Source organism: Protobothrops mucrosquamatus, unplaced genomic scaffold (assembly GCF_001527695.2).
Source record: "Protobothrops mucrosquamatus isolate PMUCROS unplaced genomic scaffold, P.Mucros_1.0 scaffold_243, whole genome shotgun sequence".
Classification (NCBI taxonomy): domain Eukaryota; kingdom Metazoa; phylum Chordata; class Lepidosauria; order Squamata; family Viperidae; genus Protobothrops; species Protobothrops mucrosquamatus.
Window position 1 is genome coordinate 71,774 of NW_015386319.1, and position 14,003 is coordinate 85,776.

Genomic DNA, 14,003 nt, shown 5'->3' on the forward strand with positions numbered 1-14,003 from the left:
AGCTGACTATGCCGAGGCGCCGGCAGCCACAGCCACTCGGTCTTGGAAGGGTTGAGCCTGAGTCTGTTCCTCCCCATCCAGACCCTTACGGCCTCCAGGCAACGGGCCATCACGTCAAGGGCATCGTTGGGGTGGCCTGGGGTGGAAATGTACAGCTGAGTATCATCAGCGTACTGATGGAAATCCACCCCAAAGCCACAATGACAATGCAAAAAATATTTAAGATACAAATATTAATGAAACCTGAAGCTTTTCTTTTAGGTATGATGGACAAGTCAATTGAAAAACAATTTGGGGTGCTATTCCTTCACATGGTGACGGCTGCGAGGATTATACTTGTCAAATACTGGAAAGAAAAAGAGATGCCAACTGTTGAGGAACGGATTTTGAAATTGACTGAATTAGCAGAGATGGCGAAATTAACTGCTTTGAGTAGAGATAATGGACTAGACAGCTATATAAGAGGCTGGAAACCGTTTGTGAACTTTCTACCTGCTAAATATAATAACAGATGGTTAACAGAGGGATTTGAAGATTAGTGTAATGTTTAGCGTGACCTGTTGACTGCTTTTTCTTGTTATTTCTTTTATATATATATAAACCGGTCTAATAGAGCACCGGTCTACCCAAATATGGGAGGGAGCAATCTACTATTGCTTTCGCCTTTCAGCCCCAATCTAGGAGCTTTTACAGGCAGACGCTAGTGCAGCAAACTATTTCTGTGTTAAAATAAAATCTAAAATTTAACACAGAATATATATATATATATATATATACACACACACACACACACACACACATATATATATATACACACACACATACACACACACACATATATACATACATACACATACACACACACACACACACAACTGTAAAAGGGGAGGAGAATTTATTGCTTTTTTCTTTTCTTTCAGCACTTAGCCAGAGTGGATCCTACATGCTGAATATTAAATTTAATTGAACATTTTTTCCTCCTTTTTGTACACTATTTTCTTTTCTTTTTTTGTGGTTAGGGTTGAATGTATGTTTTTGTTTCATTTTGTTTTATTGTCCTTTATTTTACCGGTATTTTCTATGATAAAACAATAACCTTATTTAAAAAAGCAGGTAAACACTGAAAAGAACAATTACTAAAAGAATGAAGCTATGAGACAGAACAAAACTGTTCTTCAAGCCATTGCCAAGAACATGCATCTCTTCATGTAGTCCACTTACCTCTGCATGGCCACCTGCATTTAAAGTCTTCTTGCATTTTTCACACTTCAAACATGGCCGGTGCCAATCTTTCCCAAGGGAGGTGACTTTTTCAGCTATTATAATATAGACATAAATCAAAAATGTTTTTGTGAGATGATGGCCATATAAATTTGAGAGAGCGAGAGCGAGAGAGAAAGAGAGAGCCCGAGAGAGGGGATAGATAGGGGCAGACAGACAGATAAAAAAACATATATGAAAAAAGTAGGGCCATAAAGGGGAACACTTAGGCGGAATAAAAGTGCTCCACAACTTCCCAACAACTATTCCTCAGGCAGGAAGCCTTTCCCAACTTTTCTAATAAATTCCTTTTTCACAGGAGAACCTGGGGATAGACATGGGGACCAATGGCATGAAAGAATGTGTTCTTTGAGCTGTTGCCTTCAATCATTTGACTGTACTTTATATTGAAGTCATTTCAGTTTCCTCATTCCCCACTCCACAATACTGCTTTATTACCAGGCAGTTAGGCAGTATGTGAATGCATAATCATCACCCCCTTTGCAGAAAGAAAAATTTTAAAAATCCCCAATTCATCTTCTATTTCTGTAAATAAAAAACAAGTTATTTAGTTGCTAGCAAGATGACTGAATATGTCCTGAAAGGTGGAGCATACTGAGTGGGAGTTGTCTGGGAAGAAAATGAGTTAATAATAATAATCAAAACTCAGCTGGATGTTACATAGTGAGCAGGTAAAGGAAAAAAGTTATAGTTGGTGCTAGTTGGAAAATAAACATAGTAGTTGGGACTACTATGGAGAAGATGAATCTGAAGTAAGGCTTATAATAATGGAAGGACCATACTCCAGAAAGAAAAAGCATTTTGAGATGTCTTGACCTGTAGAACACTATTTGGAGGAGAAAAAAATTATCATATGAAAAAAGGGAGCAAGGAGAGAGAATAGATCAGTATCAGGTTATTTTCCAGAAGCAGCAGCATGTATCAACTTATACATTTAGCGTGAAAGAGAATTCTGAAAGTGCTTAAACCATCCATGTAGAAAAAACTTTGGTTAGACTCTTTGAACAGCAATATTAATAGGATTTACATATTAGAAGTATTACAGTATCAATAGGATTTACATATTAGAAGTATTTCTATAACATTGTTCATTAGAGAAAACATCTGAACCCTAACCCTAACCCTGTGCTTTAAACAGAATTGTTCTAAGCCTTTTAAAAATCTATGGATAATTCAGTTCTTCTTTTATTGCAGTCACATGATAATAGTTGCCATAGAGAAAATTGCTGGGTAAGGCAAGAAGATGAAGTTGTTTATCGCAATTTAATCCAAGACTCTCCCAGTAACAAAAACAAACAAAAAATAAAGCAAAACTTAAAATAAAAGATTTTTAAAAAAATAATAAGTACCCCCAAAATTACTGCAGGAGAAGCCCTGCTGGCATCTTGTGTTTTAAAAAGAGAAAAGGGGGGGGGGAGGGGGAAAGAAAGAGAGTGATACTGATTTGGGATTTTGAATGTTTTAAAAATCATTTGAAGGATAGGGAAATGTCTCCTTTGGCTTTTCTGCAGATGCCTCAGGACTGCAACCATTTTCTAAGATTCAAATTTTCCCCTCATTGTTTGAATATTAAGATAATTTTATTTCTAAACTAGAAGTACTATTGTGTGGACTAGACCAGGGGTAGGCAACCTTGGCTCTTTTATGCAGTGCTTTTTTTGTTAAAAAAAAAAAAAGGTGCCGGAACTCACACACGTCATACAACCTGCCTTGCCTACCCTACAAGGTTCCATCCCCAAAAGGTGCCGGAACTCTGTTCTGGGCGTTCTATGACAAAAAAAAAAAAGCCCTGCTTTTATGACTCGTGGACTTCAACTCCCAGAATTCCTGAGCCACGAGTGAAGTACACGAGTCATAAAAGAGCCAAGGTTGCCTACCCCTGGACTAGACAGTAAACCTACTGCGGATGGAAGATTCTGAAAACTGCCAAAGCACTGTTTATCTATTCCAAACTAGTTTAAGAGATGAAGAACAACCTTGCTCTGAACACTGAGAAAGGCATTTATATGTACTTTCACAGAGTTCTAGTTTAAAATATGCTTTCATATGTGTCTAAACTAGCATGAAGGGTTTTTTGATAGTTACATTCATTTTCATAAACATTTAGAATACCAGTATTGAGAACTGATCATAGAATCATAGTACTGGAAGAAATTTTGGAGGTCTTCTACTCCAGCCTCCTGCCCAAAGCAAGAGACCTTATTCCATCCTGGACAAATGGCTGCCCAATATTTTCTTGATCAGGGATCTCCAACTCCCGGGCTGTGGACCGCTACAAAGCCGTGGCCCATTGGGAACCGGGCTGCCGAAGCAGCAGGAGAGCATGCAAAGCTTCATTTGCGCGTGCACAGGATTTAGATTGCATGTGTGAAATCATTCTCTCCTGCTGCTGGCCAAAGCCACTGCCACCACTGGTCTGTGGAATCAAAAAAGTTTGGAACCCCTGTTGTTGAAGACTTCCAGCAATAGAACACTCACAACTCCAGGAAATAAGCTCTTTCATAGATTAATTGTTCTTACTGTCAGGAAATTTCTCCTTAGTTTTATGTACATAGCAGGCAGCTTAACATGGTAACATTTATTTATTTATTTATTATTTAAATTTATATACCGCCCTATCTCCCTTACGGGACTCAGGGCAGTGAACAGGCGATAATAAAAATCACAATAAATATTAAATAAAAAGCCTGCTCTAAAATACCCCATATAAAAGCCCCTACCAAAACACAATCAAAACTACGCCAGGCCGGCCGCATGGAATAGATGGGTTTTCAAGGCTCGGTGAAAGAGGTGCAGGTCCGCAGTTGTACGTAGGTCGGGGGTAGGTCATTCTAGAGGGCAGGAGCTGCCACAGAGAAGGCTCTCCCCCTGGGGATCGCCAGCCAGCATTGACTGGCCGACGGCACCCTAAGGAGGCCCTCTCTGTGGGAGCGGACTGGTTGAAGGGAGGTATTTGGTAGGAGGCGGTCTTGCAAATACCTAGATCCATTGCCATGGAGCGCTTTAAAGGTTGTTACTAACACCTTGAAGCGCACCCGGAAGGCCACAGGCAGCCAGTGCAGCTCACGCAGGAGAGGTGTTACATGGGAGTATCTAGAGGCCCCCAAAATCCCCCGCGCGGCCTCATTCTGAACTAGCTGGAGCCTCCAGGTGCACCTCAAGGGGAGCCCCATGTAGAGAGCGTTGCAATAGTCCAGGCGGGAAACGAGGGCTTGAGTGACCGTGCGTAGAGTGTCACAATCCAGAAAGGGGCGTAACTGGCGTATCAGGCGAGCCTGATGAAAAGCCCCCCTGGCCACGGCCGTCACATGATCGTCTAAAGACAGCCGAGCATCCAGGAGGACGCCCAGGTTGCGGGCCCTCTCCGCGGGCTCAGTTCTGCAGAATTCTTATGGATATTGAAGACCATTGTGGTACACTAGCACAACCATTTGATGATCCAAATAACAATAATAAATGCATAGCCTTGAATGTCTGGAGAAAGAATTGGATTATTTGTATGATTCTTTTCTTTACATATGGGTATTTCTTCATTTTACCGTTCTGCAGTTCAGTTTAAATTTTCTTACAAGGATTAAACAAAACGCTTAACAATAAAAAATGTCCAGCTTTTTCCATTGTGACAAGGGTGGTATTTAGGACTTTCTATGCCTAGGGTTTTTAAAGAAAATAATTAGATAGTATGGAATGGACTAAGTCAGCTCAGGAAGGCACTACAGCCATTACTAATGGCTTATAGTGTCCAAGGAGAATTACCCATTCTATGCTTACTGTTAACTTCATTTGGAAAGACTTTGTGTTAATTTTAATCATTCTGTTTAATTTTATTTTCTTCAGTTGCATGTATTCCTCCTACTTAATTATTTTTACATAATATTTTTAAAACAAGAATTGCATTGCTGAATGTTTACTTAAGGTGTAAAACAAATAAACATAACACATAATAAGAGGTTGAAATCAAAAGCTCTTGTGCACATTAGTTAACTGTTCTATGGCAGCAAATTAGTTTGAATAGCTATTACTCATTTCTGTTCAAAAGGCCCCATTGTGTGCAAAGGAAAACAAACAGCAGCTTTTCTAAGTAGTGCTATGGCAAGATATATATTTATTTAAAATTGTAATATTTTATGAAAGAAGTGTGCTGACTCTCCTATATTCTGAAACTGTACTTGGCACTAAAGAAATACCCCAGGTTCCTCATATCATATTTTGGTCACCATATCACAAAAAAGATATAGAGAGTTTGGAAAAAATCAGAGAAGAGCAACTAAGATGATCAAAGGCCTGGAGACTAAAACATACGAAGAACAGCTACGGGACTTGGGTTTGGCTAGTCTAAAGAAAAGAAGAAATACAGGAGACATGATATCAGTATTCCAGTATCTGAGGGGCTGCCACAGGGCAGAGGGGGCCAGGTTGTTCACCAAAGCACCAGAGGGTAGGACGAGAACCAATGATTGGAAACTGATCAAAGAGAGAAGCAACCTGGAATTAAGGAGAAACTTCCTGACAGTGAGGACAATTAACCAGTGGAACAGCTTGCTTCCAGAAATCGTGGGCACTCCATCACTGGAGATTTTTAAGAGGAGACTGGACATTCACCTCTCTGAGATGGTGTAGCTTCTCCTGCTTGAGCAGAGGGCTGGACTAGAAGACCTCCAAGGTCCCTTCCAGCTCTATTCTATTCTATTCTATTCTATTAAATTGTACCACCAATTTGATATTGCACTGTCTTCCGAGATGCATGCTGTAGCTCTGAATAATGTACGGTGAAAAACATGTTGTACCAAATCCTATGATTCCCTCACATAATAGCCATGAAATATTGCCATGGGCCTCTACAAACTTGACACATGCTTGACTTGGACAGCATGCTAAGGCTAAGTAAGATTTGTAAATAACTCACAATCTATTGTGTACAGATTGTACTTAACTGTGAATTATGATCTATAAACAACAAAAATCTAGATTCATACAGTGCCAAGCTATATATCATATAAATAATATCCCAGATAAATTATTAGTGACTTTTCATTTCTTTTGATAATCTTTTTATATTTCTGGTTGCCTAATTTACAGAATTGCATTGTATATGTAAACTAATTAAATAAATAAGAATCATTATTTCTGGTCTTTAGAATCTAGGGTATTCTATGCATCATGAAATCTGCAAGATTTACTCGTTTATTCTATATTCTTGGCATGAAAAATCTCTGAATCTTAATATTATATCCCTATTAAAATACTTGTTCCTCCGTTCTTCTACTGATAAAAATTACAAGAAGCCAGGAATTTATAATTCAGGTGAGAGCAATTGGCAACTAGCATCTCTTAATTTTTGCCTTTTTGTCTTTCTCAGGCCTAACTTTCCTGCACATAGGTTCTTCAGGTGTATGTGCTCCAAGAGATGTCTGCAAGAGCAGTTCATTGTGCTATTTTAATATTGTTTCTTATTGGCTTCAGCAAATTTCACATCACTTGGCCACACCATTCAGAAATACTGGAAAATATATTTATAAAGTGATAATCAAACATTAACCATGATATACTTGATTTTTTACCATGATAACAGGTTTATAGCCCCAACTGGAGTTTAGATCCAATCAAAGGGCACTGTTTTCCATCCCTCAAACATGGCCTTTTCTGACTTTGGATAGAAAGTTCGCAATTCATTTTTAGAATCCCCTGGTATAGTAGGGGGTACCATATCCCAAAGTCTGGCACTTTTCATATGAATTGAAATTACAACTCTCATGATGCTCAGCCAGCAAGACAACATTGGGACTTCTTTTAGGTCCTTTAGGAGAATTTAGAAACAGGCAAAGCAGTTTAAGGTAAATTGAGAGTACCATTCTCTTACTCCAAATCTTTCTCTGCCTGTGACATGCTATAATCTCCGCCCCTCCCATTTTTTTATTTGACACACTCTTTTCTGCTTTAAGGTGTGGGACGTTTTATATCAAAATATATTTTATTCTTTATACTGTTTCCATCCTCCATTAAAATATTAATATAATCTACAATGATCTGAGAATCAGCATTTCCACTAAATAATTGACAGTCAAGCTGAAACTAAATTAATCAAATAAAAATAGCAAACGGGGAATATATTTTACCCAAACTTCCTCAAACCTTCAAATCAGTTACCCAGACCTAATCCACATATCAAAGGCTAAGGTCTGCAAACACAAATAGAGTTAATTAAATTAGGTCTCCCAGCAGAACTGCATATTCACAAGAATAAACATCAGAGACATATCTACACATACGCACTCACACACACAAGTGTCACCCTAGAATCAGTACCTACACACCCCGGACAAGCTCCCTATTTAATTGGGTTGCTGTTCCCCCATTTCTCTGCAACTTCTCGCAAAGGCAAACTGTTTGCTTTTAGGAATAAACATTTCTTCTTTCCTCACAGCTGTCTGGATCTTATTTTTATTTATTCTTATGCAACTCCGGCTGGAGTTGGAACCCCAAATTATTATTCTGACAAAGGGAAGAGACTTTTCAAAGTTCTAAAAGTGCAAAATATGGAATCTAGGACTGGTATATTAAAATTGTCTAGTGTCGTGTGCAAATGCGTGAGACAATTCTCAATGTACTGAGATGCACCAAAAAGATCTTCGGATCAGATTACAACAAAAAACTATAGAGAAATCGAGAAAAAACACAATAGAAGTGGACTTTAGCTCAAGACGGTGCCCTTTTCCTAATCGAAATTGCGGTTCCAAAGTTCTTTGTGCTGTACAGAAGATCTTGAGCTCAGGTACTACAGTCCTACTCCCAGGATCTGGGGACGCTCCAAATCCTCTGTACTTGGGGATTAGCCATTATCAGTTTTGCCCCGAGAATCTCTGTTCTGAATCAGTCTTGATTGCTACCTTGCACACCCAACCCCCGCTGCAGGAAAGACCTCAGATTTTGGTCTCTGAAATGTATTTCGGAACTGGTTCCCATAGTAGCCTTTCTTTCCTTTCTCCATCCCGGTTGTACCTGTCGCGAAGTAAGGAAGCGACAATAGTTCTCCCTTACCGAAATAGACCTCCTTCTGACAACGAGGGCACTTGGGCATGGCGTCGCCGAAGGCGCAATCAGTCCGCACTGCAACGAGGCAGCGAGGCTTCCGGCAGAAAAGATCTCGCTTTACTGCCTGCGGCCACACCCGCGCGGGCAGTAGAGCGGGAAGTCAGGACCGCGCCCTCGGAGCAGCAGCATCGGCGAATCAGTGAGTTTTAGGCGCGGTTCTGTTGGCTGAGGGCTCCTGGCGACCGCGAAAATTAAGGCCCAGGATGGGTAGGTAACATGGTGGGGCTGCCTTAGGAAACGCCCTCGAAAACAGAGGGAAGGAAAGTGCTTGGAAAACAGCAAAAGCTCTCGAAGGATGGTAGCTTCAATTCAGTTGCAGGTACGAATTTAAAAAAATGCATTTGAAAGAGAATTAAGTGGATCAAACTATTGCTTAGTTATGTCATAATTGTTAGAAGTTTATTATATTTTTTCCCAATTACTGTATTTTTCATTGTTACTATCCTCTAGGAAATATTTGTAGGGGAGGAGATTCCACCATCTAAAGTGCTGCACTGCTCTTATTGTTAGGATTTTTTCTGATGTATAGTCAAAAATCTGTTTTCTTATCTTTTATCTAATGCTGCCTGATTGATTGTGTTGGAAGTAAGCATCCATCCACCCTCCTAGAAAAGGAAATATTTTGGGGGGATATTAAAAACGACAGAATAGTATATTTCGCCAAAGGAATAATGAAAAATCTTAGGCAAAGACAGCCCAAAGTCTCCCTCCCACAAGCAGAAACCAAACAGGCAGCTTTCGAAATGCACATTTGATAATCCTTTCAGAAAGATTGGCACCAGGAAGTTTAGAGCTGATGGGATTAGAAAGATCCCTAGAACCAACAACCCCTAGCCCAAAAAATCCAACACAGGACATAGCCATCAGCCACAGCCACAGGGAAGCAGGATATGACCTTTAGGACATAATAGGATTAACCCACCACCATCAGAATATCAAAAAGGACACAGTCAAAAGCTCAGGTCAAAGTTCATACCATAGGAACAGGAAACAACTCCAAACACAAAAGCCCAACAAGGTATAAAAACCCATCTCTCACAGCTACATGTGGTCAGGTTTCCCAGAGCCATATTTCTGTCTGGCTCTGCTCTTCAATAAACTACAACCTCCTTTCTAAAGCAGTCTCCATTTTGTTTATTCCCGGCTTGGACTGGATCCTGATGAAGATTTTTCTTTCAACAATTTGGCACCTAGGATGGGACTTCAAGCTAACCTCTCTAATGGACTCGGACTGGATAAGCCCCATTTTGCTGGCAGCAGACCCCTTGTGTTTGTGGATGGGTTTCCCAGACCCTGCCCATTTGGAGCAAGGGTAATAAAGGAAGTTTTGAGTTTGAGCTCGATTGATTGGCTGTTTCAACCAACTCGAAGTGGCATACAATTGTCCAATATATAACTTAAGATTTTAAAACAATAAAAATCAAATTTAAAAACAGAAGGTTATATTTGAATAGCATAAAACCAAACAACTTATTCAAAAGTGTTCACTATTTGAAGGTTAGAAAGAGAAGGCTATTCAAATATGGTGGGAGATACTATTTCGTATAAGGCAGGAGTCCCCAATCCCCGGTCCACAGACCGGTACTGGGCCACAGCCACTTACAAACCGGGCCATGCAGCTGGAGGTGTTGTGCAGGATCTGTTGCTTGATAAAGAAACACAGGAAACCAGAAGTTGCCTTTTAAGCTTTACGTTTTTATTCAGCTGAACAAAGACAGACTTCTCTAAAAGGGAGAAGCCCTGAATGACAGAAAATCCCTATTTTTATATTTTTTGATTACATAAGCAATCCACCCAGCAAAGCTGACACACATAAGATAAAGACTTCACCCAGAAAGGCTGCCACACTGTAGATAAGAAGGGAGAAAGCAGAAGTAGCTGAAAATGTTCTTTTTGGGTGTTTCCCTAAAGATACCGTATGTTCCTGGGTAGGCTGGGACATGGGGTGTTTTCCTTGCTGTCCTTTCATGACCCTGCATCCATGACTCTGCAAGTGCCCAAAGACAGCAGGGCCATCTGCATATATTCACAATTCATACTTCCTATGCTGTCCCCTAATTCCGGGTCAATATAATCCCCCTTTCATACTTTGAGCAATGCACAGAAGTACAATCATCAAACTGGATAGACACAGGATAAGCTTCTGTAGTATGTGGCCCACATCATTTAGGACAGGCAGAGGTGATTAGGGGCAAGCAGTGAAAGATATAACAGAAAAAAAGAACAAGGAACACCACAAAGAGAAGACCAATGAAGAGTTCCTTAAACCATCCCCAGGAGCCAACTGGTAAGGAATGAGAATATACCATTGAAGACTCCCCATACAGCATCAGTAGAAATCCCCAGATCCTTAGAGTGATTCTTGATTCCTTCTTCCACGAAATGAATGATGTGACTAATATTAACTTGACAATCAGTAATAAAAGTGCAGCAATGCAAGTACACACCCCACCCGTTGCTGCCAGTACCATATTCAATGCTTGGTGATTCTGTACTACTTCCCATATTTCTCCTTGTTCCTTATGAGTTGTGAAAATGCCTGTATGGTATGGTTAAACATTTCCTCAGTCCAGTCACCTAATTCTATAATAGATTCATAACTCAAACCAACCCCCATAGCTGGGATTATTGCTCGCATAATGGCATTTCCTAGGCCGTTAGGTATAGGATGGTGTTCAATATGTTCTTCATGCCCAAGGTAGTCGTCGTCCAACAACTGTGGATGCAGAAGGTCCAATCATTATGTTAGATGATACAGATTGAAGGAAAGATAATTCCTACATTGCATGTCTCCGACCAGTAAGCTGGCAAAGGCTTGTAGGCAAACTAGCCACAAAGGAACCACTGGTCCAGGTGGTTAGCAAGAAAAATACATTGTTTGCCTTCTAACCCTGCAGGCATATAAGCTCTAACACTAGACATATAAGTCATAAGTCCCATTGCTGCAAACAGACTACAAAGAGCAGAGTCCTTTTTGTAGTCGAGACCAAAGGTCTGATGACATTAATGCCACCCATCCCACATGGTAGTACTAACCTTCCATGTGACTGTGCAAGGTGCATAGATCCCTAACTTATATCTGGAAGAAGAATTAAAATGACTAAGGCAAGCTGCTGCATGGTGCTGTATACGCACCCCTAGTTTAGCAATCTGCAACTTTCCTGCCCCAAACATAGGGAATGCCCATCCCCTTGTGACATTGATCATGCTGAACATAGGGGCTTCCATGACCAATCCTTGTGTACCAGTTGGGGGTAAGTGAGTGCATATCCAACAGTCCGTTACATTCAAGAGTGTAACCCATGCCTGCACATTCTGAATGTGGGTGTTGGGAGCCCCAAATCCCTAAAGAGGGACTGGGAAATTGGGGGCCACTTTGGCCTTCCATCTTACTGGGAAAGATGGGAAGGATGTTTGTAGCTCCTAAGGCTGTTCAGGCACAAACTTAGGTATCCCAAAATCAGAGTGAAGAGGCAGCTGTTGCGCTTGTATATTGCCAACCGAAAATGTCATGACCCCCTCTTGTCTGTCCTCACCTGGTGTCAGCATGTCGGATGCTGCCTTACCTTTGGCTTTATTGTTTAAAGCACCCTTGGAGAGTGTGTCAGATTGTACGATTACAATCTGACCCATTCCAGTCCACAGGCAACACATGCTATCCCCGTAGTCATGTCACATACCTTGACCATGACCAGAACCTGGCCACAAATTTGACCAAACTTAACCATCCTTCCCATAATCCCCATAATCCCCCCCGGTAAGAGTAGAGCAAGCTCCACAGAAGAAAGAAGGAAGAAAGAAAAGCTTGGAGTATGAAGAGGAAAACAACATAGAGTAACAGAAAAGAAGAAATGAACAATTCAAACAATGTACAAGATAGAAACCAAAGCAGAGAGGAGCGACATCCACGACATAACTAGGCAGGGAGCCGGTGAGAAAAAAATAGCCTGAGAAGAAGCCTGGCAGGCACAAGCATTACAGTGACCAAAACATCCCGGCATTCAGGTCGAGGCTGTCCGTGAAACAAAAGCTTCAGCCCAAGGTCATTCCCAGCACCAGGGGCTATAGTCCAAGCAAGTCAGTGGTCCCCAGCATCGGGTGGTGGGGAAGAAGAGCGAAGGCAGGTGTGATGAATCCAAGTACGAATCCCAGCAACCTTGATGGCTGTGTGAGTAGCGAGAAGAACAACAAAGGGGCGTTTCCAGCATTCAGCTAAAGTGCTAGAATCAGTCCAGGACTTGACAAGCACCCAATCACCAGGAAGAAAAGGATGGAGTGGATGATCCAATCCTGTATAATGGAGGGTCTGAACAGCTTGAGAAATGGAAGAAACATTATTAGCAAGAGAACGCATATACTCCCTTGAGGGCCTGGTGTCCAAAAACAGGGAGGGAAGTGGATAAGGAAGAATGGTAAAGAAAGAACCGACCATACATGATCTCAAAGGGGGACAGGCCTTTTCCACACTTGCCTAAGATTGGGGTCTGTAGGCCGAATGAAGCTGCCAAGCAATACCTAGGGCCTGAGACATCTATTGGGAATATTAGAGATAAAGTGGGGTCCATTGTGAGAGCCAATGCCTTGGTATGGGAAGGAAAAATGCAGAATAATTTCCTTCAGGAGGGCTTTGACCACCTCACGTGCCTTGTTAGTACGGCAGGGAAAAGGCCTCATTCTATCCAGAGAAAGCATCCACAAAAACTAGCAAGTACCTAAAACTATGTGTCCTTGGCAACTCAGTAAAATCAACCTTCCAAAAACTAGCAGGAGCATGGCCAGCCCTAAGCCTCCCCAAGGGGAACTTAACAGTTTTCACAGGATCATTATGTTGACAAATCACACATTGCTTGATCATTGCGAGGGCCTTGTTATAGATCCTAGGACAAATAGTCCTTTATAAGAAACTCAGCCATGGCCTTATAACCCCAATGAGAGCTGGCATGCAATTTTCGTAAGATGGCCCATAATTCAAGTTCTGGGAGAAGGCATTTTCCGTCCTTCTCCAGCCAACGTCCATAATAAACAGCATCCAGTTTATAAGCTCTGTGCCTATCCTGTGAAGTATACATTGGAGCTGGCACAGGCAAATGTGAAGATACAAGTGCACCCACATACCAAGGGGACAGTGGACCTGAAGCAGCAGACTTTGTGGTGCGGTTGGCCAAGGCATTTCCCTCTCCATGTTTGGTATCATCCTCACCATGGGCCCTCACATGCATGACAGCCACCTTGCGCAGGAGCAAAACAGCATCCAGTAGCCTTAAGATGTCCTGTCCATATCGAACAGGTGCCTTGAGTGGTGAGCAAACTATGCTCCTTCCACAAGGCCCCATATGCATGTATAACACTAAAAGCAATTTTACTGTCTGTAAATATATTAACAACTGCACCATCTGACAATTCCAAGGCCCTCGTCAAAACAATGACTTCAGCTTTCTGAGCTGAGGTACCTGCAGGGAGAGCTGCTGCTTCCACTACCTGATCCAATGTGACCACGGCATAGCCAGCTAGCCTTTCTCTCTGTCTCATAAAACTGCTGCCATCTGTAAACAGGTCCCTGTCCACATCCTCTAGCGGCTGATCAGTTAAATCCAGCCAGCCAGAAAACACTTCTATAATAGTTTCCACAC

General features: G+C 41.4%; 1 protein-coding gene across 1 annotated transcript in view; it reads right to left on the reverse strand.

The window, feature by feature from the left end:
• CRIP1 (cysteine rich protein 1) overlaps window positions 1-8,444 on the reverse strand; it is a 16,928-nt gene extending 8,484 nt beyond the window's left edge. The window contains exons 1-2 of the mRNA XM_015830411.1: window positions 8,320-8,444; window positions 1,222-1,316 (exon numbers count right to left, since the gene is read on the reverse strand). Coding sequence (XP_015685897.1) covers window positions 1,222-1,316; window positions 8,320-8,359 — 135 coding nt within the window. The 5' untranslated portion in view covers window positions 8,360-8,444. The remainder of the gene's footprint in view (window positions 1-1,221; window positions 1,317-8,319) is intronic.
• Window positions 8,445-14,003: the final 5,559 nt, after the last annotated feature.